This window comes from Colletotrichum fructicola, assembly GCF_000319635.2.
Source record: "Colletotrichum fructicola Nara gc5 chromosome Unknown KSG_Nara_v1_contig02, whole genome shotgun sequence".
Classification (NCBI taxonomy): domain Eukaryota; kingdom Fungi; phylum Ascomycota; class Sordariomycetes; order Glomerellales; family Glomerellaceae; genus Colletotrichum; species Colletotrichum fructicola.
This window is the reverse complement of record NW_027094052.1, coordinates 2,667,520-2,694,767: the sequence shown is the minus strand read 5'-3', so window position 1 is coordinate 2,694,767 and position 27,248 is coordinate 2,667,520. Positions and strand designations below refer to the sequence as shown.

At 54.8% G+C, this 27,248-nt stretch overlaps 11 protein-coding genes across 11 annotated transcripts; 5 read left to right on the top strand and 6 right to left on the bottom strand.

The window, feature by feature from the left end:
* Nucleotides 1-458: 458 nt before the first annotated feature.
* On the top strand, nucleotides 459-3,037 carry ELP2 (Elongator complex protein 2; the record flags this gene model as incomplete). The annotated part of the gene is made up of 3 exons (XM_032033966.1): nucleotides 459-590; nucleotides 643-2,837; nucleotides 2,887-3,037. 3 exons carry the CDS (start codon nucleotides 459-461, stop codon nucleotides 3,035-3,037), a joined length of 2,478 nt encoding a protein of 825 aa, XP_031886880.1.
* A 316-nt stretch (nucleotides 3,038-3,353) lies between these two features.
* Nucleotides 3,354-3,822, bottom strand: CGGC5_v003495 (uncharacterized protein; the record flags this gene model as incomplete). Its single annotated transcript, XM_032033967.1, has 2 exons — nucleotides 3,354-3,592; nucleotides 3,717-3,822. The coding sequence occupies 2 exons, from the start codon at nucleotides 3,820-3,822 to the stop codon at nucleotides 3,354-3,356; spliced, it is 345 nt and encodes a 114-aa protein (XP_031886881.1).
* A 611-nt stretch (nucleotides 3,823-4,433) lies between these two features.
* Nucleotides 4,434-5,145, top strand: CGGC5_v003494 (putative peptide chain release factor-like protein; the record flags this gene model as incomplete). Its single annotated transcript, XM_032033968.1, has 2 exons — nucleotides 4,434-4,697; nucleotides 4,795-5,145. 2 exons carry the CDS (start codon nucleotides 4,434-4,436, stop codon nucleotides 5,143-5,145), a joined length of 615 nt encoding a protein of 204 aa, XP_031886874.1.
* Nucleotides 5,146-5,479: 334 nt separating this feature from the next.
* Nucleotides 5,480-7,391, bottom strand: act (actin; the record flags this gene model as incomplete). Its single annotated transcript, XM_066151133.1, has 8 exons — nucleotides 5,480-5,692; nucleotides 5,743-5,752; nucleotides 5,790-5,974; nucleotides 6,027-6,798; nucleotides 6,868-6,898; nucleotides 7,006-7,061; nucleotides 7,210-7,240; nucleotides 7,385-7,391. The coding sequence occupies 8 exons, from the start codon at nucleotides 7,389-7,391 to the stop codon at nucleotides 5,480-5,482; spliced, it is 1,305 nt and encodes a 434-aa protein (XP_066009449.1).
* Nucleotides 7,392-7,563: 172 nt separating this feature from the next.
* On the bottom strand, nucleotides 7,564-8,569 carry CGGC5_v003492 (uncharacterized protein; the record flags this gene model as incomplete). The annotated part of the gene is made up of 3 exons (XM_066151132.1): nucleotides 7,564-7,738; nucleotides 8,083-8,263; nucleotides 8,554-8,569. The coding sequence occupies 3 exons, from the start codon at nucleotides 8,567-8,569 to the stop codon at nucleotides 7,564-7,566; spliced, it is 372 nt and encodes a 123-aa protein (XP_066009450.1).
* Nucleotides 8,570-10,513: 1,944 nt separating this feature from the next.
* Nucleotides 10,514-11,179, top strand: FES1 (Hsp70 nucleotide exchange factor FES1; the record flags this gene model as incomplete). Its single annotated transcript, XM_032033970.1, has 1 exon — nucleotides 10,514-11,179. One exon carries the CDS (start codon nucleotides 10,514-10,516, stop codon nucleotides 11,177-11,179), a length of 666 nt encoding a protein of 221 aa, XP_031886876.1.
* Nucleotides 11,180-11,473: 294 nt separating this feature from the next.
* Nucleotides 11,474-12,648, bottom strand: CGGC5_v003490 (54S ribosomal protein L7; the record flags this gene model as incomplete). Its single annotated transcript, XM_066151131.1, has 3 exons — nucleotides 11,474-11,584; nucleotides 11,645-12,322; nucleotides 12,379-12,648. The coding sequence occupies 3 exons, from the start codon at nucleotides 12,646-12,648 to the stop codon at nucleotides 11,474-11,476; spliced, it is 1,059 nt and encodes a 352-aa protein (XP_066009448.1).
* A 2,593-nt stretch (nucleotides 12,649-15,241) lies between these two features.
* On the top strand, nucleotides 15,242-17,927 carry CGGC5_v003489 (uncharacterized protein; the record flags this gene model as incomplete). Its single annotated transcript, XM_032033972.1, has 4 exons — nucleotides 15,242-15,322; nucleotides 15,420-15,518; nucleotides 15,571-15,945; nucleotides 15,996-17,927. The coding sequence occupies 4 exons, from the start codon at nucleotides 15,242-15,244 to the stop codon at nucleotides 17,925-17,927; spliced, it is 2,487 nt and encodes an 828-aa protein (XP_031886882.1).
* A 500-nt stretch (nucleotides 17,928-18,427) lies between these two features.
* CGGC5_v003488 (putative 6-phosphofructo-2-kinase/fructose-2,6-bisphosphatase) lies at nucleotides 18,428-20,953 on the bottom strand (the record flags this gene model as incomplete). Its single annotated transcript, XM_032033973.1, has 7 exons — nucleotides 18,428-18,850; nucleotides 18,901-19,503; nucleotides 19,549-19,629; nucleotides 19,677-19,944; nucleotides 19,997-20,032; nucleotides 20,079-20,267; nucleotides 20,940-20,953. The coding sequence occupies 7 exons, from the start codon at nucleotides 20,951-20,953 to the stop codon at nucleotides 18,428-18,430; spliced, it is 1,614 nt and encodes a 537-aa protein (XP_031886883.1).
* Nucleotides 20,954-22,113: 1,160 nt separating this feature from the next.
* On the top strand, nucleotides 22,114-23,282 carry tom40 (Mitochondrial import receptor subunit tom40; the record flags this gene model as incomplete). The annotated part of the gene is made up of 3 exons (XM_032033975.1): nucleotides 22,114-22,422; nucleotides 22,481-23,125; nucleotides 23,175-23,282. The coding sequence occupies 3 exons, from the start codon at nucleotides 22,114-22,116 to the stop codon at nucleotides 23,280-23,282; spliced, it is 1,062 nt and encodes a 353-aa protein (XP_031887007.1).
* Nucleotides 23,283-24,162: 880 nt separating this feature from the next.
* PLR_Lp1 (Bifunctional pinoresinol-lariciresinol reductase) lies at nucleotides 24,163-25,120 on the bottom strand (the record flags this gene model as incomplete). The annotated part of the gene is made up of 2 exons (XM_032033976.1): nucleotides 24,163-25,038; nucleotides 25,085-25,120. 2 exons carry the CDS (start codon nucleotides 25,118-25,120, stop codon nucleotides 24,163-24,165), a joined length of 912 nt encoding a protein of 303 aa, XP_031887006.1.
* Between the last annotated feature and the right edge of the window lie 2,128 nt (nucleotides 25,121-27,248).

Genomic DNA, 27,248 nt, shown 5'->3' with positions numbered 1-27,248 from the left:
GACGTCGGAGAATAGATGAGGAAAATGAGATGTAATCACAATAGAGTTTGTTTGTCCTTCAGGCACGGACGATGTACGAAGGATGAACTGGGTGCAGTTGTTGGTTTGGTAGGGGTTTTTTCAGACGGGGGCCGAACAGGAGCAGGCACAGGGCAGTCCAGCGGCAGTAGACCTCGACTGCTGCTCGGCGTCAGTGGAGCCAACGGTGCGGCGGCGGCGCCACCACCCACCGGGCGGCTGCCACCCCTCACTCACTTGGGCACACTAACAGCTCTGGGTAGGCCGCTGTAGCGTAGCGCGCTGTAAGCTCAGGGCGCCGCCGTAACCCCCCCGCCCCCACCACGAAAATTTCAACTTCACCTCTTGACTCTCGCTCGTGAGCCAATCACAACGTCGTATTTGGTCAACCCAAAGACTCACTCGCCTGCCCTGCGCAACAACGCTGCGGGACAGACAAGATGGCTACTATTCAACCATCCATCGAGTACCTGTCTACGGGAGCGAATGGACAGACTGCTGCCGCTGACTGGAGTCCATGCGGCCTGCTCGCCTTCGGTGCTGACTCCAATATAGCCCTGTGGGCGCCTTCTGTACGCTGTATCGTCCCTCTGTCTGAGAGCCTCTTGACTGATAAAGAAGTAGTCTGAAAATGCAGAGGGTATCACGACCCTTCTGAGTGGGCATAAAGAGGTTGTGAAAGCAGTCAAGTTCCTTCCTCAAGCACAAGGCGAGGACCGCAGGCTCATTATCAGTGGTTCCGATGACCAAACACTGAAGATCTGGGCTCTGGACCCCAAGAACAACCAAGGAGAATGCATTCAAACGATACAAGAGCACACTGCGCCTGTAAACTGCATAGCAATCTTGAAGTCCAGAAGCACGCCTAAGAAAGTTTTCCTGGCTTCAGGGGCTGCTGATGCAACCATAAAGATCTGGGCGTTTACCTCAGGCCAACTACAGCTCCGCCAGACCATCAAGTCCGCGCCGAGATATTTCCCGTTATGCCTGGCGCTGACGGCCTTGGATGAAGCTGAGGACGTCTTTGTTCTAGCAGCTGCCGGGACCAAGACCTTCATCCAGATTTTCGTGGCCACCGGCGGCGAAGACACCATCAACTTCCAACTCCAGGCGACTTTGTCCGGCCACGAGGGCTGGATGCGGTCTTTGGATTTCACATGGGAAACCTCTGAACCAAACAGCGATATTCTGCTAGCCTCAGCAAGCCAGGACAAGTACGTCAGGCTCTGGCGCCTCCATCAGGGCAAAGAACTTCCCTCCCTCGCAGTGGAGGGTTCAGACCCTTCCAGTGGTGCCTACCTCCCTGGCAGGTCACCATCCAACAAAGCCCACCGCCTACAATCCGGCGGCAAAGATTTCTCCATTACTTTCGAAGCTCTTCTTCTTGGTCACGAAGACTGGATCTACAGCGCAAGATGGTTCACCCGCGACTCCAAGCTCCAACTCCTCTCTGTCTCCGCAGACAACTCCCTCGCCATGTGGGAGGCCGATGCCACCTCCGGCATCTGGGTCAGCATGGTTCGTCTTGGTGAGATCAGCAGAGAGAAGGGTGCGACGACGGCGACAGGCAGCATTGGCGGCTTCTGGACGGGTCTTTGGGGTCCGGATGGTAAGTCTGTTGTCTGCCTCGGCCGCACGGGCAGCTGGAGACGTTGGGTGTACTGCGAAGAGCGTGATGAGTGGCAGCCCGCAGTCGCCATCACCGGCCATACAAAGAACATCACGGGCATCGCTTGGTCGCGGGATGGAGACTACCTCATGTCCACGAGCTCCGACCAGACGACCCGCCTCCATGCGCGGTGGAAGAGGGATGCCGCTGCCGGGCGTTCATGGCACGAGATGTCCCGGCCGCAGATTCACGGCTACGACCTCAACTGCATCGACACTCTCGGCGGCTCCCAATTCGTGTCCGGCGCGGATGAGAAGCTCATGCGTGTTTTCAGTGAGCCCCGCGCCGTGGCACAGATGCTGCAGACTCTTGGTGGTATCCAGACGGTGACGGAATCGATGCCCGACGGTGCGAACATGCCTGTCTTGGGCCTCTCCAACAAGGCCATTAATGCGGTCGACGACGACGTGGAGGTTGAGGCTGACAGCCATTACGACCGCGACGCCATCGACCCTGCCACGATCGTCCGCAAGTCGATGCTCGACATCGACCACCCGCCCTTTGAGGAGTCGCTCTCTCGCCACACTCTCTGGCCCGAGACGGAGAAGCTGTACGGCCACGGCTACGAAATCTCGTGTCTCGCGGCCAGCCACGATGGCGAGCTGATTGCTAGTGCCTGCAAAGCGAGTTCGCTCAACCACGCCGTCATCCGCATCTTTGAGACGGAGCGCTGGACAGAAGTCAAGCCGCCGCTGGCTGCGCATACTTTGACAGCCACTAGGCTTCGTTTCTCCCCTGACGACCGCTTTCTTCTTAGTGTCGGACGTGACAGGCAATGGGCTGTCTTCCAACCGGACGAGCAAGAATCTTCCAAGTACGAGCTCCTCCAGACAAATCCGAAAGGCCATACCCGTATGATTCTTGACGCCGCCTGGGCTCCATCCACAGATGCTAGAGTGTTTGTCACGGCAGGACGTGATAAGAAGGCCAATGTTTGGGCTAGCAAAACCCAAGATGGTGGCAAGACGGAGTTTACGCTCGCATCGAGCATCGCATTCGACGGCCCCGTCACGGCTGTCGACTTCCTCGGCAGACTAGGCCCCGGAGGTGAACTGATCCTTGCGGTTGGCACAGAGTCAGGGAAGATTTCCATCTATACCTTGGCCCCTGAGAGCTTCCAATCGACTGCAACACTCCAACTGGCACCGCAGTAAGTTTCCCCTATGAATGCCCAACATCACCCACCTAATTCTGTTTAGATTTTGCCTTCCCAAACCAGTCGCCCAGCTCTCATGGCGCCCGTCAAAAAGTCCAGATGCCAGACACGAACTGGCCATCGCGGGCGAAGATAGCTCCCTGAGGATATACAGCTTCACCAGCCTTAGCGCACCAAGCCCAACAAACGAATGAATCCAACTCCCTTGCAAGGGTAGGCTTTTCCATTGAGATCTATATATGAGGGTATGATTAAACATGCGTCGCCGCATGTACGAGTTTTATATTAGTGTCGTCCAACTGGTCCGCATAACCAAAACCAAAAACGCCTACACGTATCACGCATGCCACGGCTAGCCCCACGCCAACACGCCCTTCGAGCTCTTCATCAGACGTTCAGCACTGCCGCTAATATTACTCTGCTTCCCCTCTTTCTCATCCATCACTTCGTCATTCCCGTAGTCGACATCATGCCATGATTGCTCGTGGGGGCAAGGAACAAAAAGCCTGATTACAGCTCCTTGACAATCTCAACCGTCTCCTTGGCGAGCGCAGCCGCCGCCGTCGTAGTCGACTCGGACATCAAACTCTCGACCGCGGCCTTGGTGACCTCCACCGCGGCGACGACCGCATCGATCGGGTCGCCGTGCATGTAGAACCACGCGCGGTTCAGGATGAAGGCGATGTGCTGGGGGAGGTACAAGATGGTCGCGATGATGGTCAGACTGCTGAGGAGGAAGAGGAAGGTGTCTGTTTGTCGCGCGCGAAGCTTTGGTTAGCCAACCCGGATAGTTCGGTATGAAATGACACCATGGATCTTGGGGGCAAAAAGGGGGTAGAACGCCGAAGCACGGGTTAGACTATAGAAACGTACAGAAAATGAACTTCTCAAGAGGCGTGAAGATGTAAACGCTGAAGGTGACCTCAATCTGGTACTGCTTCAGGTGCAGCCACTTGCTGAAGGACTGGAGGGCCGACATGGTGATCTCGTCAAAGGTTTCGTTTCGTGTCTTGCGCTCGGATGGTTGGTTTTCGACAGTGGCGTCGTATAGAACTCAAATGCGTGTGCGCCGAATGTTCCTCGAAGAAAACAAGTCACCCAAGTCTAGAAGAACAGAAACCCGTCTCGACGCCGTGGGACCGAGCAAAGTGGTGTTGAGTCGTGAATTGCGTGCGGTAGGTGGTTTAGGAGGTTCAGCGGAACATCGGTCGCGGCGGGAGGGAGGTCACCAAATCTTATCAGTAAATTGGCCTTGGACCGGGCCCACGCGACAAACACTCAGCGCACCGACCGACCGATCCGCATCAGAAAAAAAAAAGACAGCCTCACTCACACTGGAACCCACACCGCCAGCGAACCAAAAGCGGGGACCACTCTACAGAAGGCCGATCCGCCACTCTTTCGAAATGAATAACACACCACCCTGATTGGCCAACTGCCCTTCGGGTGCACCATTACGCGGAAGCAGCCGGCCGGCAGCTGGCACGTCGAAGCTCTCATCATCGGAGCCAAGCCTAGTATCGCTCGCCTCGCGCAACGACGCTTCTCGAAACCTCATCCCAACCCACAGACAATGGCCCGGCGCAGACGATGCCTCCCGCTCTACCTCTGACCCGTCTCCTCGCCCCCGTGTTCTCCACAGCGCGCAATGCCAGCTCGAGCGTCTTCATGCGCGGCGGGAGCTGGGGCGGGAGAAGCTTCCCTGCCGCGAGGGCCGCTCTCGTCGCACGCTTCAGCGCATGCCCCGCCGCGGCGCTGAAGAAGCACGAGATGCCACCCCGGCCCAAGCCCCCTCCAGACTCGGATATCGAGGAGTCCTACCTCAAGGGAAGCGGGCCGGGCGGACAGAAAATTGTACGTCTGATAATGAAAAGCAAAACTTCCTTGTGAACCCATGATTCGGGCGGTTCAAGGGTGCACGACACATAACTGACGAACGCACCCCATACAGAACAAGACAAGCTCGGCCGTACAACTCAAACACATACCCACCGGCATCGTCGTCAAGTCCCAGGCCACTCGATCCAGGTCCCAGAACCGCAAAATTGCCCGCGAGCTTCTGGCGCAGAAGCTCGACGACCTCCAGAATGGAGACCAGAGCCGGTCAGCAATTGTGGGTGAGATGAAACGTAAAAAGGCGGCTAGTGCGGCGAAGAAGAGCAAGAGGAAGTATCGCAAGCTGGAGGAAGACAAGGCGGAAACAGAAGAGACTGACAGCGGAGATGCCGAACCGGAGGCTGAAGCGGTAGAGCCGCCAATTGAAGAACGGACGAACGCTCCGAGCATGGATGTCAAACCATAGAATTCACAAATGCGAAAATGTAAATGACAATTCAATGGCACATGCCACAGGCACCACAAGTGCTTTATTTGAAATCCCGTAATGACTCGTCTAGTCGTAGGATGTGTTTGTCTCCGTCATCCCTACCCTTCGATTGCTTCCCACATCCACCCAACAGCCTGGTTGCCACCGGCAATCTGTAGGTTAGAGCCAATATCAAATTGCAACCCAGCACATCTATTCTCCAGTGCAATATGTATCACGTGGGTCAAAGCACACCGATCATTGGGAACCAAAAGGGAACTGTAAGCAAAGTGTATTGTATGATCGACCTCAGGTGTAAACGTGTCCGCCCCTATACGCGCCCACGCGCACCCTGCAACAAAACAAGGACCAGATCTTTCGGGAGAAGGGTCGACCCAAACTTCTTGACCATGTCACCAACTTTTCGCCAATATGAGACCGTACTGCGATACATGCAACGCCGGGGAGACCTTGCACCGCTCGTGACCTCTTTGGGATCGATGTGCTTTCGGAAGGGTGAGGAATTGATTTGGGAAGTAATTCGCTAGTGATGATTAGCATGTACCTTGCGATTCTCGACAGTTTGTTATGTACCTTAGAAGCACTTGCGGTGGACAATGGAGGGACCGCTCTCGTCGTACTCCTGCTTGGAGATCCACATCTGCTGGAAGGTAGAAAGGGAAGCCAGAATGGAACCACCGATCCAGACGGAGTACTTGCGCTCGGGGGGAGCGATGATCTTGACCTTCATGGAAGAAGGAGCAAGAGAAGTGATCTCCTTCTGCATGCGGTCGGAGAGACCAGGGTACATGGTGGTACCACCAGACTGAGACTTCGTGAGCTTGCGACTTCAGGGACTGATGTTTTGTGGCACCTACCATGACAATGTTGCCGTACAGGTCCTTACGGACGTCGACATCGGACTTCATGATGGAGTTGAAGACGGTAACATGAATACCACCAGACTCGAGACCAAGGACGGAAGGAGCGAACAGAGCCTCAGGAGCACGGAAACGCTCGTTGCCAATGGTGATGACCTGACCGTCAGGAAGCTCGTAGGACTTCTCCAAGCTGGAGCTCTGGGAAGCGGTCTGGAGCTCCTGCTCGAAGTCAAGGGCGACGTAGCAGAGCTTCTCCTTGATGTCACGAACGATTTCACGCTCGGCAGTGGTGGAGAAAGAGTAACCGCGCTCAGCGAGAATCTTCATGAGGTAGTCGGTCAAGTCACGACCAGCCATGTCGACACGGGCAATGGCCTGGGGAAGAGCGAAACCCTCGTAGATGGGGACAACGTGGGTGACACCGTCACCGGAGTCGAGGACGATACCGGTGGTACGACCGGAGGCGTACAGAGACAGGACGGCCTGGATAGAGACGTAGAACGCGGGGGCGTTGAAGGTCTCGAAAACGATCTGGGTCATCTTCTCTCTGTTGGACTTGGGGTTGATGGGGGCCTCAGTCAAGAGGACGGGGTGCTCCTCGGGGGCGACACGGAGCTCGTTGTAGAAGGTGTGGTGCCAAATCTTCTCCATGTCGTCCCAGTTGGTGACGACACCGTGCTCGATGGGGTAGCGGAGCGTCAGGATACCACGCTTCGACTGTGCCTCATCACCGACGTACGAGTCCTTCTGGCCCATACCAATCATGATACTGATTCACATGTTAGATCGCGGCGCGGAGGGCGGAAATTACCGCAGCGAGGGCGAGAAGCAGACATACCCATGGTGGCGAGGGCGCCCGACGATGGAGGCTACGTGGTGGTTAGCATCGACAGCACACGCCGATTGATGACCGCAAATCTGAGTACCCCCTGAAGAGGCGGGTTGCGGTCTGCGGTCTGCGGATGGGGGGGCTTACGGAAGACAGCTCTGGGCGCATCGTCACCGGCGAAACCGGCCTTGCACATACCCGAACTAGGCTCTAGTTAGATTCAAATTCATCGGTATGGATATGAAATCGATGGATGGAGAGCCAATGGGTTTATCAGGAGAGCTGACGTTGGCCAGATCCCAACGAAACCCATGAGGCGGAATGGTCGGTGAGACGGCGGGGACAGCTTACCCATTGTCGATAACGAGGGCAGCAACCTCCTCTGTGATGCGGAAACAAGTCAGCGATTATGTCCTGGAAGCAGACGCAGGATGAGGGATGCCGAGCATCGCGACGAGAGCCGGCGGCGAAGGCATCGATCGTTTCGGAGGGCCATTGAGTTGGCAAAGGAGATGGCGTCACGTACCTTCCATTGTGAATTATGTGGTCGTTAAGACGGGGGAAATAGAGTAGAAGATAGTAACAAGGAAAGCTCACTCGATTCCGGAATCGTGCGAGCGAGATGGAACTGACAAAGTCCTGAGCGGATGGCAGAGAACTTGGGGAGAGCACGTCGATGGGTGGTGAGGTCGAAAGTGGGAAAGGTTACGGGAAGATGAGAGGTAGTCGATTTTGGGTGGAGGAGGGGGGAAGAAGGAGAAGAGTGGGAATGGCCAGCACAGTGTGAGTGGTGTGCGGTGAGAGCGAAGGCCTGGGACGTGGAAGCGGTAGCGGTGCGCGGAGCGGTGCTGCTGAGGCCTCGTTGGCTGGCGGTCGTGCGCTGGCGTGGATGTCAGAAGGAGACCTACTAACCCGACTTGTGGGAGAGCGAATGGGGGGCTGCTGGGCAAGCAAAGGTGGATTTCTGGGTAGAGGCAGGCAGGCGGGAAGCAGGTGCAGCACACCTCAGCAATGATGAGCAAAAGGCGACACTGTACAAGTGGCAGAAAGTTGCAGTTCCCTCGGGGGACTGGGTTGCCGCTTTAAGGGCTAAATGAGGCCCGTGCTTGCTGCTCTCGCTGCTCAGTGCTTGGATTGGGCAAGTAGTGTGGTGGGGTACGGGAGCGAAGGCAGGTGGCAGGAGCAATTCGCCGCTGGATGGGGACAGTTAAGTTGCGATGGTACCTTTCAATTTGGTGAGACCAGCCGCAATGTCCGAGGTATCTGGTCTGTTGTGTCCTTTTCGTCCGGCCTGGGCCGCTGGAGGGATTGGGATTGCTGGTGGCTGGGGGGAGGAGGAAGAAGACGCGCTGCAAGCTGCTGCAGGGCGAGACGAAGTCGGTGATATTCGAGGTCGAGACTTGGCCTGGAATTTGCTGTCGTATTGCACCTCTTTTTGACCGCGCAGAACCCTTCACTTTTCTATCCGCACAGTTCTCTTTATTCGGGCTGCCCGTGATCACGCTTCTACCTATCCGAGATGGTCTTTGCTGTCAACAGCCATCATAGCCCTTCGTCTTATCCAGGTAGCGACTTAGACGCCCAGGCAGCGCATTTACGCCGCTGGCGGCAACGAGCATTCGTCACCCTCGCCATCCGTACCTGGCAGGCAGCTTGAAACCGACGGTGAGAGAGGGACAAGAGACAGACACACACGCACGCTCACCTCCATGGCCACAACCACCACCACGGGCCAATCGAGACCGCCCAAGCCACGACCCATCTACAGTGCCGTTGCCTCCCGGCGACTGTGGCGTGTCTAATATCTTCAAGGGCCTCCCCACACCGACCGCCTTCACGCACGCTACCGCCTGATAAAAAATGCAAGGTTCACCCAGGCCTGAGCATGGGAGCATGGGAGCATGGGAACAGCTTGGCCAAGGCCATCTCGCCAGCGCGAGGCCTGCCAGGGAGCCGTGGAAAGGTCGCGGCACAGCATCGCGGATCCGTGACCGTCCCGTCTACTTGCTCGCTCGCTCTTTCACTGTGGAACGGGGGCCGCTCTTGTTCCTGTTCCCCGATGCCCACGTGAGACTCAAGAAGATTCCCGCCCGCCGCCGCCGCGGCTTGGTTCATGCTCGACGACGGCCGCAGCGGGCGGATGTGCGCCAGCGGCCAGCAAACCACATGTGAACGAAAAGCATCCTTCCGTCTCCCGGTGCCCGAGTCGTACGTCATCTCTCCCGTCAGCAAGAAGAGAGTTTGGGCGATGGCGCCAAGCAGGCATCTCCCATCTTCTATTTTGGTCTCATGAACAGTTGCTTCTCCTTTCCTCTGCGTGGATTGATGGATGCCCGGCGCAAAGACGGTAAGAAGCACATCGCAATCTAGGTACCTACATAGGCGCCGACACCGACACCGACGGCCCTGCCATCTGCAAGGGCCGTACTCTCAGGGGTGTCAACGCGGCTCTCACGGTCCAAATTGAAGACCCGCGTATGGGAAACTTTTGCGGGAACGACGGCTGGGGTCAAAGGTAGCCGGCTGCAAGCCAGTGGCCTGGCAACCAGCCTCGCATCCCCCTATCGCATTCTGATTGATGTCCAGCTCGCTCTCGCCTTTGAGGCGAATGTGCAGCTATCCAGCGCTGCGTTTCGAGCCTCGTGTGGGATCCCCAACAAGAAACGGTGCGAGGAACACAATACGTTTCCAGTGTGGCTGAGCTTCGGGCTGCCGGGCGGTGTCTCCGTTGATCGGGCACTTAGTCCAGATCGCAACCTGTCATCTTCGTTCTGTGTACGGGGGAACGCATAAACAGTATGTTGCCGCAACTTGAGCATTGCACACCAGAGCAAGCGAGAACCAAAGAATTGAGTCTGGCCGAGATGCAAGGCTGAAGGAGTCAAGTCTGACGTTAGAAACGCAATTGGATGCAACGTAACCAACAGAGTTGCTTCTCGCTGCGAACTCGAGTGACTTCATCGCTCACTGCTCAGCTGTCAGCAAGCCGCACGCCGCTAGCTCAGGGAAGCTCCCTCATCTCTTAAAGCGGCAATGAGGGGCACCACATTCTCAATGGTGGGGCAGGGAACTTTTTTTGGTTCTTCACCAACCACCGTAGAGCATCAGCAACTCATCACTCATCCCTCAACGGCACGGAAATGGGGACTCCAGAGTTACGATACACCCTCAATTATGACTGGCAGGCGGGAAATGCCAACTCAGCATGCTTAATGATCCGATCTTGGGCAGGAAGTGTTGGCAATGGGTCGGAACGCTGCGGTCAACGTGTGTTTTCTGCCCAAGTTTCAACCGCCAATCTGCATAAACGTGCACTGAGCTGGCCCTGATCAGGGCTCTCACGTGCGATCTGCGCTAATCCTTTTTGAGATAAGAAACCTTCTTGAAGGTTCCAGAAAAGGGCAACAGTCAGTGCAGCCAGTCAGAGCAGTGACCAGGGCCCTGAGTTATGGAGAACTTTTTGAGGTGTTGATGAGATTCTCAGTGAGAGTCGATGAACGTTCTTGAATCTTATGTGATTCAACGACATCAACTCATATACCCCTACGAGAACCATTTCAACTCGACAACTCACAAGAACTTATTACGAAGCATCTGACGCATTTGTTAAAACCAACACATTCACAAGCACAAGCAGCCTACCACAACTTGCATCATGGACAGAAACCTGAACGAGCTCCTCAAATGGAGTATTGAGAACCAAGAGACCGGCGGCCAAAACGGTGAAACCGCCCAAAACGAGCAGGCTGCCCGTGCACCCTCCAGCAACCTCAACCCCGAGGCTATCGCGGCCCTCTTCGGCGGCGGCCCCAGCGACGCTGACCTCATGAAGGCCTCCATGGAGGCTATCACTTCGACCGACCCAGAGATGACTCTCGACAACAAGCTTGTCGCCTTTGACAACTTTGAGCAGCTCATCGAGAACCTCGACAACGCCAACAACATGGCCAACCTCGCTCTGTGGTCCCCTCTTCTCAGCTGCCTCACCCACGACGAGCACGACATGCGCCGCATGGCCGCCTGGTGCATTGGCACCGCCGTTCAGAACAACGAGCCCAGTCAGGAGCGCCTGCTCGCCATGGGCGATGCTGGTATCCCCACTCTTGTGTCGATAGCTACCAAGGACGGCGAGAAGGAGGCCGTGAGGAGGAAGGCACTCTACGCCCTCAGCTCCGCTGTGAGGAATTACCAGCCCGCCATGGACCTTTTCACGGACGAGCTGGCCAAGAAGGGCCTTCACTCTTCTGGAAAGGTTGAAGCCGTCAACATGGATGAGATTGACAAGGTCATGGACGGGCTTAGAGCCAAGATCACGGCATAGAGAGATAACATTAGAGAATTCGGTATAGGCTTACATGGACGGCGTTTGGGGCGGTACGACTTAGGGGATTCTGACGTACGGGACGACCAAAAAAATGGGAAAATGGGCTTAGATGATCACTACTTCGTAAATGAGATTCACGATTGCGAAATGGAAGTAATTTCATCCAGATGACACTTCGTCAACGTGTTTGGGAGTGACCTTTTTTGTTGGTACAGTTCGTTTACAAGATTTCTAGTAATTTGGTATTGTGCATTTTTGTTTTATTTGGACACACCCTTGCACAACCGCCGCTCAATCCCTGAACTTTCCATGGAACGGAAGACCAAGGGCCTGGAGCAGCAGCCTAGCCTGTCGGTTTGACGTGGCAGTCGTTTGGATGTGAATATGGCAGCCTGGAATGAGCTTCAAGGTGTCGTCAGCAAAAGAGGAGGTTATACATTATAGGCAGCTGAATTAACTCACCCTGGCGGGGTACATGTCATAGTTGATTTGGAGCTCGGGGAACCACGCAAGGTCATCAGGCTTCAGACCGAGGGAGAGATTGCCGTTGGCGTCACCAGTGGTGGCCTCGACGCCGGGCCAGTCCTTGATCTTGGGCAGGACAAGGTTGATGAGCTTGTCGAGGAACTCGAGGGCCTGGTTTCCGTAAATGGTGGTCTTGACACCGGCCTTGTCGCCCTTGCGGATCTTCCACTGGACGACGTTGGTTGTGACCTCAGTGATCTCGGGGCAGGAGCCGCTGATGGACTGGATAACGGACCGCGCGACGTTGAGCGTGCCGTGGGGCATCTTGCTACCGGGCATGAAGGCATGCAGCGAGACGGCCTTGATCTGGGGGATATTGTGCCAGGTGACGTTCTTCTCGAGAAGGTCCAGCTTGCTTCCTCCTCTGGGACCGCGGCGGGGACGGTTGATGTTGTACGGCGAGGAGTCGTCCCACTCACGTAGTCGCTCGCGCTCCGGACGGTCTGGGGTTCCCGGGGGCTTGTGGAGGTAGGTCATTGTCAACAGGTCGGAGGCGACAGTGGACTCGTAGGTCTGGCGCAGACGAGGAAGGTTGAAGGGACCGGGAACGAAGTCTCGTGCCGTGGGGTCGGTAGAGGGTGGTGATTGAACGGGGTGCAGCGGGCCGCGGTCGTACTTTGGGGGGTGGAATTGGTATCTGTTCATGGCATGTCAGTACTCTGCTTGTGCACTGATCTTTCGGAAACAGGGACATGCCTCTTTCCGGGAAGCTGCTGTGGCCTCTCGGAGATGCGCTTCGCCGTATCGTATGCCTTCGCGGCGGCCTCGTCTGGTCCTGGGACACCTATGGACGAAGCGGGCTCAAGGTCAGCCAGTTCGGGAGCCGCCTTTGAAGCGCTGGTGGCGGCGCATCGCTGGGCGACGAGAGGCGTCAATTGCCATGGCGAGCGCTGCCTGTAAATGGCCCGACCTAAGCGGGAGCTTTCCCGTAGTGTGGCCATGGTCTGTCGTGTGTACTGTCGCAAGCCTCACCACGTCTACGAGGGCATGTCGCGATGCTGGAAATTTCAATCTCGAAATGTTCAAGACAGGTCCGTGCCACGTGTGGCTGGAGTGCTTAGTGCGGGACGACCCCGGATAAGATGTGGCTTGATCTTCCCGGTCTTATCTTATCGCACTTGGACGGTGAGGCATCCCTGCTTCGCCAGCACTAACACCGAACGCACCGAAGGAGACTTTGTTACATCACCGGACGGGAGGGCCAGCAGCACCCGACTCTAGTGGGCTTCCGGGCGCGGCGGACATTCGGGCCTTCAGTCCTCGTGGGAGAGGGTGTACTGTCGTCATCTGCAATCAGGCCGCCGCCCGTCGTCCATCGTCTTTCCTTTCAGCGCCCATCGGATTCTAGCGAGGCGCCGAAGATCCTTTCTGCAGGAGCGGATGTTTGTCGCTCACGCCGTCCCTGGATTACGTAGCAGCGATCATTCGGCCCCTCAGCTGAATTGACAGTCACCAGTCTCATGGGTCATCAAGCGCTGTAGAGTTGGGAAGCGATGTGTTTGGCTTTCTCGTACCGAGCTGACAAGGTGGGCAGAGGATGCAGAGCAAGCTCTCAAGACGCGCATACGCACGATCAGCAAAAGGGAAAAGACGGGACGAAGGGATAGGGAAGGTGAGCATTGTACATCTCGATGATGGGAGGCGGCGCGCTACCATGCAGGTTGCCTGATTGTACACCCTAGATGGACACGAATGCGAACGTATGCGGTTTACGCGGAGCGCATCTCTCGTCGGGTTCGAGTTTAGTGTCACATCCAACGTCTAACCGACCGACCACGGGGGGCTTGTGAGTGACATATTGCGCCACGGAACTTTAGGCCACGGGCAACCCGTTGAATGACAAGTCTGGCGCGTTGTACACGTTGAGCTTCGTGGCCGTGGTGGCATACCCTGGCACTGGGTAGTAGATTAGAGTTGCGGATTACAGTTGAGCCTCCTGGGGCTTGCTGCTGGGCTGAGTGAGGGGAGAGGTGATGCAGGCGAGCTATTCTATTTTGGCAATTCGTCTGTTCTTTCAACCAGGCTGGACTAAGTCTGTTCTCTGCAAATCAAGAACACAGACGGGGTTATGGGTCATGGGGGCTGTTGAAACTAGAAGCATGGGCCACAGAGCCATGAGGTCGGATCTGCGCAAGTAAAGGACGCGCCAAGACGTGTGCCAGAGGGTATCATTGCAGCCATTTACACGCCTCACGAAACAAGAGCGAGACCTAAGGAGATTTTGGTCCAGCCGAAGGTGTGCTTTTCCCCCGCCACGCCAAGGGTCCGGACTGCTATCCAGAGTTGGGACAGGGGATCGAATGACTTGTGGTTGATATGATGGATGAATTGCCACTTTCATCTTAGGGACTCGGGAGGCGTGATCTTTTTCGGATGTTGCTCCCACGATGGACAGGCCTTACGTATGACACCTCGCGTGGATGTTGGATGTTGGGGCAGGCAACCTTTATTCATGGTTTAGGCGAGGTCATATGTAAGAAACGCGGCAGCCCGGGGAGACAGAGAGACAGGCAGAAGATTCTGGCTTCTCTTCTGCCTATTGCATCCACCCACAGCGTCCGCCAAGTCGCTTGCAAACTAGTAACCTAGATCAACGAACAGGTACACACGTGTTGGTGTTGGTAAGCTGTTCGGAGTCACGGTCATTCCTTGACGGACGTAGAAGCAGGTTGTGTTCATCGGGTCGAACAGCGAAAAGTCCGCCTTGCCGCCGCGGGCTGTCGGCCAAGGCACTCCCAGCCCGGGCAGGCTCCCGAGTCAACTGACGGGCAAGTCCGCAAGGAGCACCAGGTGCCCAGGAGGACAGTTTCTAGTGGTTGGAAGTACCGGTGCGCCCAAGCTTTGTCGTGCCGGTACCTGGGCCTTTAGGCGATCTCCACCGCAAGGTGCCACCTGCGGCCCTACCAGACCTGGCCACCCTGGACCCCGAATTTTTCGAGCCAAAATCCGCGAACCACCATCTGACCCTGGATCCTCCTCCTTGTCCCTATCGCCTGCTGGCTGTAACGGGTTGGCACACTACGGCGCCTGTTGAGTGAAGGGCTCGCTACCTTAATTGCTTCAGCTGTCCCCCCGGTATCGACCAACACCACCACATCGACATTTTCTCTCAGTATTTTTACGACCTGCCTTTTAGTTCTGCATACTCTTTCTACCTAAGGAGCGACGTTTGACACCAACATACGACCGTTGCAAGTCAGCAATTCCCCTTTTTGCAGCACATGCAGCAGCGTCCCGTCGCTCGTACAAAATACGCTGACAGATGGAAAAGTCCAGGCCTGATCATCCAGCCCCGTCTTTTGCGACCTGCGAAAATCTGCCCCGCCGAGACGCGCCAGAGCCCCTCCATACCTCCTGGCATACATTCTTTACTCTCAACCATTGCTCTCCACTCCCGTACTGCTGGCTGATGGGGGTGCGATTTCGACCTGATCATGGTTCCTGACCGCTGAGGTGACTGCTTTCGTTGAGTAGCCTCTTCGGCTTCAATCACCCCTAATTCGCTTTGCACCACCACCAACACAACCCGCGACCATGAAGGGCAAGAAGTTTCTCAGCCTGCGGGACAGGAATGGCGCCCATCGCAGGAGCAAGTCCTCAGAGCCAGGACAGAAGGTGAGTTTGCGACCCCTGGCGCTATGATCGTGTCTTCACATGCTGTTTTCGTCTGTCGAGAAGGACTGGAGGCTAATTACCTGTTCCCTCGCACTAGAGCCGACCGCTGTCAGCCGAAGCCTTCAGATCCCTTTTCAAGAGCAACACCGCCCAACTACCAACCGACGAGGAGCTGAAGGAGAAGGAGTCTCAAAAGGTACGCCAAGTCGCATTTTACCCACAGCACCTTGACCTAATTGCGACGACAGGTCGAAGATATCAAGAGCAAGCTTGCCGACAGCAACGTTACGGACGTCTCCGAAGAACATATCCGCGATTCTTTGCACAGCGAATACGCCAAGCAAGACGTCAACAAGACCGTCGAATTTATCAAAATGCAGTGCAAGGCAATGGCTGGCAAGATCACACACTACAACCCCCAGGTCGAGATGGTCGGTGCAGAGAACAGAGGCAACGTCACTTGCTACCTCGACTCTCTGCTGTTTGCAATGTTTGCCAAGCTGGACGCCTTCGAGTGCATGCTGAAGAACGACTTTACGGACGAGCCAAGACGCAGATTGGTCACACTACTGCGATTATGGGTGAACATGCTGAGGAGCGGAGAGATGATCCACGTAGACATGGTAAGCTGGTTCTGCGCCTGAACCCCCTTTACTGTTGCTAACCGTAGAAGACAAAACTCATTCAGGATGCTCTCGCCGACTGCGGCTGGAGCGACGCCAAGCTCCTCGAACAACAAGATACCTCCGAAGCCTTTGCTTTCATTACCGAAACGCTTCAGCTCCCCCTATTACAGCTACAAGTCGACTTGTTCCACCAGGGAAAGAACGACAAGGACGACCACAAACTAGTCTACGAACGTTTACTGAACCTGGCTGTGCCCCCCGATCCCGATGGAAAAGGCATTAGGTTGGAAGATTGTCTGGAGGAATACTTCAATACACAGGTGGATGTGCTCAGGGACAGCCACGAAGAGAAGAAAGAGCTGGCACAATCAACACCGAACAAGAACACAATTCGTCTGGTGACCCCAGAAGGTAGCACCGACTTTGAGGCAGCAGACGTCTTGAGTTCTTCTCCTCTGCAGCTGTCGCCAGCTCTCGAACGTCGCTGGACAGCTTCCCAGGCACCAAATGGCGTGCCAGAATCCCCCAGCGGTTCTTCGCGTCCCACCCCAAGACACCGCTCAACTAGTGTAATCCAGCGAGTCGTACTAGAAGAGAAGGAAAAGCCGGAATCCGACACGCCAAGCATGTTGGAGAAGGCGCGACGGACAAGCTCAACTGTGGTCAAGGCTGTGACTATCCCTGCCTGGCAGTTTTTCAGACTGATCCCCTGGCATGCCGCTGGAAACAAGGAGCCCAAGAACGACATGGAGGTGGCAATGAACTTCAGCCAACGGCCTGTCGTCGGAATTTGTCTGAAGCGGTACATGATGACCAACTCAGGGATACCACAGCGCCAAAATACCTTCATCGACATTCCAGACAGTCTGAGACTGCCTCACTTCATGCTTGCTGGCGAGACGCAGCTCGAAGAGGACCCTAATGGCTTCAGCATGGAGTATAAGCTAGTCCTCCAGTCGGTGGTCTGTCATCGGGGAGACTCGCTTTACAGCGGACACTACATTTCCTTCGCACGAGTAGCGCCGAAGCTTCTCACAGACAACAGACGGCACGACCTCGACCCTCCTCCCGATTATGAAGAAGCGCAATGGGTCAAGTTTGACGACTTGAATATCGAAAGCAGAGTCACCTATGTCGACGACATTAGACAAGCACTGAAGGACGAGATGCCTTATTTGCTATTTTACCAGATCGTGCCAATGGTGGAAGTTGCCTCAACGGAGGAAACCGAGACGGAGCCGCCCTCTTACAATGAGTCCAAGGTCAGCATCAACTTGCCTGGAACGCCAAACCTGCAAGAGGGCATCAACTCGGGATTTCCTTCCTCTAAGAGCGACTATTTCGAGAACACCTCCATCTCACCACCGAAAGCACCAAGCATTCGATTTTCATCAGACCTTGAGAGGCCTAGTCGTCTGAGTCTTGACGATGAGCCGTATGGTCTGGGCTTCAAGGATTCTCGCCGCGGAAGTGTGACTTTCACTGACTCTACCTTGGGCACGCCGGCCATTACCCCTGAGGCCGTGTCGCCAGCAATCACACCAAACGGTGAGGAGACAACGGCGCAGCGCTTGTCCCGCGCTGCTGCACGTTTCACGGCGAAGAACAACAAGAGCAGACCAACAAGCCAAGCAGGCGAGGGGCGCATCAGTCTTACTATGACTCGACTTGGAGGGCTCATGCGGACAAGCAAGGAGCCTCTCCGGGAGCCCGCAAATGGCAACGCACTGGCAACGTCTGTTAGCGCCCCCTTGCCTGACCATGTTCCAGAAGAGCAGTTTATCGAGGATGTCGCCGCAGAACCAACGCCGATTGCGGAATCCGACAGGCAAGGCTCCAAGGAATCTAAGGACTCGAAAGATTACAAGGAGAGAAAGTCGGGCGAACACCATCACAAGCATCACCATAAGCGAGACAAGTCTAAGGAAAAGAGGAAGAACAAGGATGGCGAACCCGAGCGGGAATGCGCGGTCATGTAGACGCACGATACGACAGAGCGAGCGACAGGCGGCCGCATGAGCGGTCAATGACTTTGGATGTCTTTTTTGGACTTAGGATCGATGCAGAGCATTCAGCCCTGAAAATAGCGAGGAGTTTCATAGGCTACAGATGGGAAGACAGAATGAGACACATGTGCGCATTGCGCAATGTGGGCTGAAGAAGGAGGCGTTGGTTGCGTTGTCAAAAACTTGGGATACCACGAACAAACATGAGGGACTCTGTAGGCCTCATGCACGGTCTGAGATGTTGGAAATAATGATACTCTGATGACTGGGTCGTCATTCATGAAGATTTATCTGCCTGACCTATACCTAATGGTGATGTGACTTGTAATACTAACCGTTTCCTTTCAGTGTCCTGTGCTAGACGAGAGCGAGACCGTGAGACGGTCCATCCACTGTAGTAGCAACAAAGCCGCTTCTCTCGATCAAACACCTCTCCTGCGCATAATGTAAATCCATCCAACTGATGATGCAATCTAGTCCTCGTCATTCTGCCGATCAGCAACCATCTCCGCCGCCGTGTTGATGACCTTCTCAGGGGGGCGCTCGACAACCTCGGTGGGGGGGGACGAGAGGCCCGGTACGGGCGACATGTTGCCGCTGGCGGGAAGGCTGCCGGGGACGGGGATGCGGATGTCCTCGGGCGAGGCAGGGGTGATCTTGGGGTCGATGCCGGGGATGTGGATGCGCTTGGCTTCGTTCTGGTAGGCAGCGGGGATGATTTCAATGATTTCATCACGGGGGAACTTAAGCGTGGGAATGTCCATTGTGGCGCAATGCATGAGGTAGGCGTAGAGCACGCGCAGGACGGATTCGTGGGCGATGATAAGGAGGTCGGACTGCTCGCGCTCAAGTTCGAGAATGATGGGCTCGAGGCGGACGGCGAGGTCGTGGTACGACTGGCGATTGTTAGTCTAAGTATCAGATGCATGTCCATGTGAGAGATTACCTCTGCGCGGGGGTATCTGTGGTGGTAAGGGTCCAACTCGTGCTTCTCAACTTCTTCGGGGTAGATGTGGCGGATCGCGCGCTCCGACATCTTCTCGCACACGCCAGGGTTGATCTGACTCATTTGCGAGCGCTGGCGGACTTTGAAACCCTTGTTCTTGAGATAGTCGGCCGTCTGTACGGTGCGACGGCGTGTGGAAGTCCAGACAGAGAGAGGTCGTAGGGGCACGGAGGGTCCACCCTTCTCAACGAGGGCGGCGTGTTCCTGCTCGCGGTGCTTGAGGAGGATCTCAGACATGCGGGCCGCATAGGCGATGCCTTCCTCGGAGAGGGAGGCGTCAGCTTTGTAGGAGTCCTCCTCGTTGGTGACACCGGCCCGAACGAAGTAGGTGGTGCGAGACTTTATGTGAAGATTTGTGAGGTAGAAGACGATGCGGTGGGAGAGGTAGTTAAAAGAGACGTTATTGTAGAAGAATTTGCGACCCGCATTGATCATTTTGATGTAGTTCAGTTCCTTCTCGTTCATGGTCTCGAAGACGGGTATCTTCATGTCGATGCGACGGAGGTAGAGTTTCGCTGCCTCATCGGGGTCCATACCAGCAAACTGAGGTGGTTAGCGACGCAGAGGAAAGACAAGGGCAGTACGCACATCGGGCGAAGATATTTTGACGTTACGCGCATTCTCGCGAAGAATGGACTCGTCGTCCACGAAGGACTCGATGAAGAGCGTCTATTTGCATTAGCAGGACTTCTTGACGCAAGACTTGTACAGCTTACCTGCACATCGTGCTTCGCGAGTTCCTTGGCCAAAGCACGACGACCAGCAGCAGTGGGGTTCACAGCGTCGTAGATGGCAACTTGGCCGTTCTCATGGTTCAACCAGGCGTAAATATCTTCGCGACACTTCTTCAGGATCTTCTGTCTGAGAATAACAGATTGAGGAGATGCGTCAGGGAAGAAGTAGTCCTCGGGAACAATACCACCCTTGCCGACGGTTGCGCGGCGATAGTCACCCAGATGGAAGATGCGCGTCTTCACGCCCAGCCTACAGGCTCCTTTAGCAAGAAGTACGAAAGGACCCGCCAAAGTAAACTTACCAGCCAAGGTAACGCGCCATAGAAACACAGATGTGGCTGCTTATGTTAGCTGAAGTTTCTTCCGATCAATGGATGCACTCACGTCTTTCCACGAGCTGGAAGGCCCACCATCACAATAGCGATACGGCCCGAGTGGAAAAGCCGGCCAGACATGGTGCTGTACAGCTGGGCCGGAGCCATATCCTGGTCCTCTGGAACATCATGGATACCGTCGATGAATGTTGAGCTCTTGCGACGGTATCTGGGCGCGTTGGCCGCGATCTCGGCGGTACTATCAGAATATGAAATGTCAATAACTTTTTCTTCAGCTGACTCCGGCACCGACCGTGAAAAGGGTTTGCAGCACCCCGAGGGATCAGTCAGCTTATGAGAGATAAGACCATGATATGAGGTGGTTTTCTTCGCTGTGACGATGAAGTGCTTGGAAGATGTACATAGAACACACAGGAGATGAAGATGCTGAGATGATTGTATGTAAAGGAGGCAGGTATCATGCTACTGGACTCAGAATCAGGTCCAAGAAGGAGGGGAGCAATGTAGACTGGTCACAACAGTAAATCTCTTGGCATCAGCTTCCGCGAAGTATGAGGAGAATGTCTTGTTTACAAAAGACCCGTTGAAGGATGCCATAGATATTGCGGGGTGGTTCGGTCAATGAGCCTTTGTCTTGACGAACCGGGCAACACATTCGACCGCGACTGGTTGAGCATATGGGCTGTAGGATTTGGTATTGTTGTAATGGTTATAATGAGAAACCTTTGACTTGTCCCATGCAAAAGCATGACTGTATTTGAAGTCTTCTTGATGAAGTCTTCGGGGAAAGCTCCTCAAGTTTGTATCTCAATGCTGAGACAGCACTTGCTGCTGTGAAGTAGGACAAGGAGAGGACAGGCTAGAGGGCGGGTTCTCCTAGGGCAAAACGAAAGAAAATGAAGGAGCTTACAGCAAAGTGTCCATGTTGACGGATCAGTTTTCCGGAGAATGTGTTGGTCACCTATGAGGGATGGCAAGCGAATTAAGGATTATGCCGAGGGACAAGAGGTGGGAGCGGGTTGGTCGAGAGGCATACACGGCACCGCCTTTGCGCCGGATGGAGGGGCCGCTACGGAGGGGAATAGCGGGGACGATGCAATGATGCAGTGCCGGGTCGCGACGTGGTTGGTACTGGCGATTTTCGGCCCTCAAGAAACCGAACCAGACCAGGAGTACGAAATGGGCGAGGTGAGGTCAAGGGCCGATCTCACAAGACAAAATCGCGCAGAAGTCGGTGTTTCGTGGACGGTGATGGCGGTCGCGGTGAAAGTGACGCTGCTGTCTGAGCTGCCCCCCGTTCCGAATTAAGCCGCCAGCCCTTGGACCGCCGAGGACCCTCCTTCGCCGAAATTCTGTGGTCTGTGCAGGCGGGTGCCCAACCGGGATTCGAAAAGACAGCGTTGGTGGTTGGTCTGCTTTGCTAGATATCTCAGGAGAGTTGCGATGGTTTGGTCTGAAGACTCAATGGAGGTTGGGAATCACCTTTGCAGGTGAGGAAGGTTAGGTAAGTTGCAGGATGTCCTTGGACTACTAACACCTCTGGCGAAGAAAGAGGCCTTCTGGGCTGAATGCTTGGGAAAGGCCAAGGGAACGTACCGGATGCAGGCAAGGGTCTTCTCGGCGGCAGTCCCGACATCTGGGGCCGGTTAAGCTTCGGACCGATCGAGTGCCCTGTTGCACCTGACGTAACTAGCATCACGTGATGCTGATTCAATTGAAGGTGAGCTCTTTGGCAGGCCCCCACCGGGCTGTGGCGCTCAGCTCTGTGGTCCCGTTGAATCCAACGTGGCACCGTGGCTCGTGCTCGACCAGACCTCCAGCTGGTGCGTAATGTAATCCAGCGTGGAAGAAATTTATTCTCCAGTCTGCCAATCCAACACTCCCGCTTCCGAGTCGACGACTTCTCCAAATCGACCCTGCCTGCCCATTGCGCGAGCTTCAATCGGTCCCCCGGGCAGTCGCATCTGTATTTTCCCTCCCGATACAGAGACCCTTTGGTCACTTCTCCCTCCCTTTAAAGACTTTTCCCGTCTGTTTAATTCCCCGGTTTCGTTCGACGCAGGCCCGCGCCGACTCTCGCAACCATGGCCGCAAGCTTCCAACAAATTCAGAATGTTCTTCTGAACAACCCTGTCGCCCACACTCTTTCAGATGCCATCAACTCCTTCTCGGAAAGGAGAGCGAAGCTTGGCCTGTCCAACCCCGGCACCACCGAGAACCTGACGAAGGAGGTCCAGCGCGATGTCTTGCTCAGCAACTATATGTTCACCGGCCTCCGCGCCGACCTCACCAAGGCCTTCAGCATGTCGCCTCTGTTCCAAGTTTCTCACCAGTTTGCTATGGGCGACCGTCTGAACCCGTACACCTTTGCTGCGCTGTACGGAACGAGCAAGGTTGGTAAACCCCGCCATGTCAATTATGCGCGAAAACTGTTCGCTGACGTAGATATAGGTCTTCCTGCAAGGAAACATGGACAACGACGGACAGCTTTCTACCCGATTTAACTACCGATGGTCTGATAAGCTGGTGTCGAGGGCCCAGTTCCAGGCTGCTCCCGGCGCCGGCCAGGAGATGCTTCAGTTCGAGAACGAATACACAGGCGACGACTTTACTGCCTCCCTCAAGATGCTCAACCCCTCCTTCCTCGAGGGCGGCATGACCGGTATCTTTATTGGAAGCTACCTTCAGTCTGTTACCCCCAAGCTTGCCCTCGGTCTCGAGACCGTCTGGCAGCGCCAAGCCATGACCCAGGGACCCGAAACCGCTACTTCCTACTGCGCTCGCTACAAGTCCGCCGACTGGATCGCCACCGCTCAGCTCCAGGCTCAGGGTGCTCTGAACACCTCTTACTGGAGACGTCTTTCCGACAAGGTTCAGGCCGGTGTTGATCTGTCTCTGTCTCTCGTCCCCGGTGCTGGAGGTGTCATGGGTGGATTCCAAAAGGAGGGTGTCACCACCATTGGCGCCAAGTACGACTTCAGAATGTCCACTTTCCGTGCCCAGGTCGACTCCAAGGGAAAGCTGAGCTGCTTGTTGGAGAAGCGCATTGCTGCCCCTGTCATGATGACTCTGGCCGCCGATGTTGACCACTTCGCGGTATGTAATGCGTATTTCTACTCACGAGCCTGTACTAACTCTCTCTCAGCAACAAGCGAAGATTGGTGTCGGTATCTCCATTGAGGCCGGTGGCGAGGAGCTCCAGGAGCAGCAGGAGGCTCTTGGTGCTCAGGGCACCCCCAACATCCCCTTCTAAACTCGATACGAGGCAGGCTGGGCGTTCGCCGAGCCTAACCCGAAGCTCCGCTCCTAATCGAACCCGATAATTGTTTGTCCTCTGGCGAGGACAGGAAACGACACCAACGAACTCGACTCCTCTTTGCAAGCTCTTTTTTCATACTGCTGTCTTAGTAAACGAATTCACGCCTCGACAGCACGGACTAGACGATTTGACGCTTCTCATGCCCCCCCGAAGCTCACCTTTCCGTCCACCCATCTCACTCTCGTTCGGTGACCCTCGATTCCTGTTCTCCACCGCCGAGGACCTGTGTATATTACGCTCAGGACGAGCAAAGAAATGATCAGCGTGGTGGGGTATGGGCTGGCTTGGATGCATTTGTTATGGGGAGGTCTGGAACGGCATACCCAACGCGGAGTGGCCGATGCCACTCCGATGAGAGCATCTACATGAGTGAAAGCATCCTGAATGGGCCCTCTTGATGAAAAGCTCTCGCATGTACTTTATATGAAGGAGATAGAATTCAGATGCTGATACAAGCCCTGTTGTACAATCACGAAGTCAAGAAGAAATTGTGTGCATAAGCTAGGCCGGGGCAAGTATCTGCAGGTCAAACAGAATACCATCGAGGCCGTGCCATGGTACGTAACCTTATGAGCATGCGAAGGTGCCGCTACTGATACTTGGTCAGATTGTTTTTTAACCACCCAGGGATCACGGTTGCCTGGAAACGCCTCGCAGGCGATGAAGCGTTCCAAAAGGCAACTTATTAGATGCTCATTGCTCTGATTCACTTCTAACTGGGGACGCATGGCATGGTTCGACACAATCGAAGCAGTTGCAGTGGCGTCTCTGATACAGTCTCAGCAGTAATTCTGATTTTAAGGCATTTGCCATTCTACTCCTTGTCAATTTGCTTGAACAGCGTCTTCACCTCCTCGTCACTCCACTCCTTCACACCCAGCATTGCGTTATCGCTCTTCTCCCATGGAGCGGCATAATGCTTCTTTGTGCAAGCATACGGAATCTGCGGGATCAAGACGTCAGGGGTCATGACGCCCTTCTTGATCTGCTCCATGCACTGCGCATAGACGGCGTCCATATCCGTCTTGATCTCCTCCCACTCCCCGCCAATCGCCTCCTTCGCGAGCTGCGCAAGCTGCTTTTGAGACTTGTTGATCGTATGCACATAGATGATGCGATTGGCCGAGTCGTCGGGGTTCGTCAGCGACCCGAGGACAGCTTTTCCGACGTCGGGGAGGTTCGTGTAGGGAACCACGTTGTCGCCGTCGTTGAAGTACGTGATCTTCTTCTTCTTGACGTCGAAGCCCATGAAGGTCGACCGGATGCCCCAGTCGAGGAACGGTCCATTGGCGATGATGGTCCACGTGAACTTGTCGCCCACCTCCTGCGCCTTGGCCTCCATATACTTGCGCGTCAGCGCCTTGATGCCGAACACGGGCAGCTCCGGGACGTGGGCCTTGTTGGGGTCGATGCCGAAGTCGGGCGGGATGTAGCGGTACACGCCGGCGGCGACGGCGGCGTCTACCACGCGGGTCGCGGCCTTGGGGTCGAAGTTGCTCGTGCAGTTGACGAACGCGTCCTGGCCCTTGAGGGCGGCGGTGAGGGAGTCGAGGGACTCGTAGTCTACCTCTTTGACGGTGCAGCTGGAGGGGAACTCGTGAGAGCCGGCTTTGCGCGTGAGGATGGTGATGCTGAATTTGTTGGTGTCCATGAGAGCTTTGAGAACGTGGGGGCCCACGTTACCGGCAGCCTGGGCTTGTTAGTTGGTAGGAGGGTACTGGACAGGGAGGACTTACGCCGGCAATGGCGACGTTCTTGATTTCTGGTGCCATAGTGTTGTGACGTGTCGATTTACCGTTGAAGTGTGTTTAACTGGTGTTGATACTAACTGTCGGTATGAACAGCAGCGCAGAGCCCCTACTTATCTTCTTTCTCATTTTCATAGCAAGGATGATTGGCCGCGCTGAAGCAAGCTCCCGGAAGCAAACTGGAAGCATATGCCGCTGTGACAGGCTTCCGTTCCAGGCTCGTCTGAAGGTATCTTGGCCGTCACTCATTTGCTATCTCGCCAGAGCCTCAACAGCTTGGAGCTTCGCGGTTCGAAGCAAGAGCTTTGACCCTGTAGCAGCAAGATGACGCACGTACGCTTACATGTTCTCGAACATGCTCTAGTTCAGTCTTTCCATGTACCACACTGAGCTCGGTTTGTGGAGAAAGACCAGGCCAATGGAGATTGCGTACATCTCGACATCCGCAGTACAACACGATGGACAGCATTTGCTCGAGTTGCTAGGTTTGGCTCGTGTTACGGATGAATACGATAGCTAAGCCCTAAGGTTCCGCGTCTCGCTCACCAAGTGTCTCAATAAGGCAGTGTACTCATCGAGAAGTCATTGGCAGTATGGCTGCGTTGCATGACATAGCCTTCTGAAAGTTGGGATGATTGGAAGCTTCCGGGTCTGCCGGCCTAGCGAGGCCTTGCAGCTCGTTCGCCTGGACGGAAACTAAGTTGCGAGACAAAGCAACAAGATAGCATTATCACAAAGTCAAATCTGGATGACGAACAGGCGCGCGGGAGTCGGTTGAGATTCATCGTGCTCGACGTGATGGACGTGTCGGAGGTCCGTAGTACAAGGGTCGGCATGGTCGTTTCGAGATGCGACATCCTTTCCATGAGAAGAGACGTAGCAAATGATGATCCTCCCATGTAGTGGTCTTCATGTTTGCTCCCGGTGCAGTTCACTCATTATGATTGAAAATATACACAGCCAGTCGCTGCCAGCTGTGCAGTGCTGAGGTTGTTCTGTAGACGAGAACAAGTGGTCTGTGTGTAGAATTGATCAAACTTCCGAGACAAACATCTCACGATGTGTTGATGAGCACTTGAAAGCCATCGATGTCGCAAGTCGAGCTCTGGAACTACTGAAACTACAAAAAAGTACAAAAAAGTGTGCGAGAACCGGGACTCGAACCCGGAGCAGCGGCATGGGAAGCCGCTATGTTACCCCTACACCATTCTCGCTGTGACAAAACCACCCAAGGCATCGTTTATGAATGCTGACACCGTGGCTGACTATGCCGAGCAGTGAGGCCTGCATCCCGCTGATGACAAGCCGCAAAGGTCCCATAATGACGGGTGACGGAAACACCCGGCTTATGCTGAGGGGTTACTGCATGACTAAACTCAAAATGGTAGCAGGATTCGGCGGTTGTCATACCGCAGAAAGTGGTTCCGGAAACATACCTTACCTTTGTAGTTGCTTGGTTGTGAATTGACCTTTTGCTGAAACATGACAGATTCTTCGCTGATATGTCACCTGGTTCATAAACACAGGTTAGATGAACCCGCTCCCAGAAACAGGTGTTCTGAAGAACAGAAAAGAAGAGCAGTGAGTTGGGTGAAATCGAAAGAATTTGTATGAGAGAAAACTTTTGTCGAGTCGTTCTGGTGCGAGCTAGACTGCAAACTAATTACAGCACTGGTCGGTGCGCTGCAGCAAGCAAGACCCCTTGTCTTCAATGGATCTTCCCGGTAACGACACCTTATGTAGGGCGGCATAGTACACTCAACAACTGTTAGCTCGAGTTGAATCTTGAGGATGTCAATTCAACTTGCAAACTAAGCCTTGTTTATTTATGACCCTCGCTATCTCTATCGCTCCGTTGTTTCTAAAACAGAAGAGCATTTCCTTCAGAATTAAGTTGTGACTATAGAGACAGTATACTGACGGAGTACCACGTTTATAAACTTACAGTGGTTGTATGGTACCTTTGCTAGGGGGTGCTGATCAAAGGTGATGATTCCTGAATGCTTACTTACAACCAGCCAATGCCAGACTTCGTGAAGGTACTATGCTTTTGATAGGTAGACGAGTCAGTCAAATTCCTTATTCAGTCTACGGTATGTACGGCAATTCATCTCCTCTACTTGCCCGGAAACCGAATCTATGCTATCCTGTG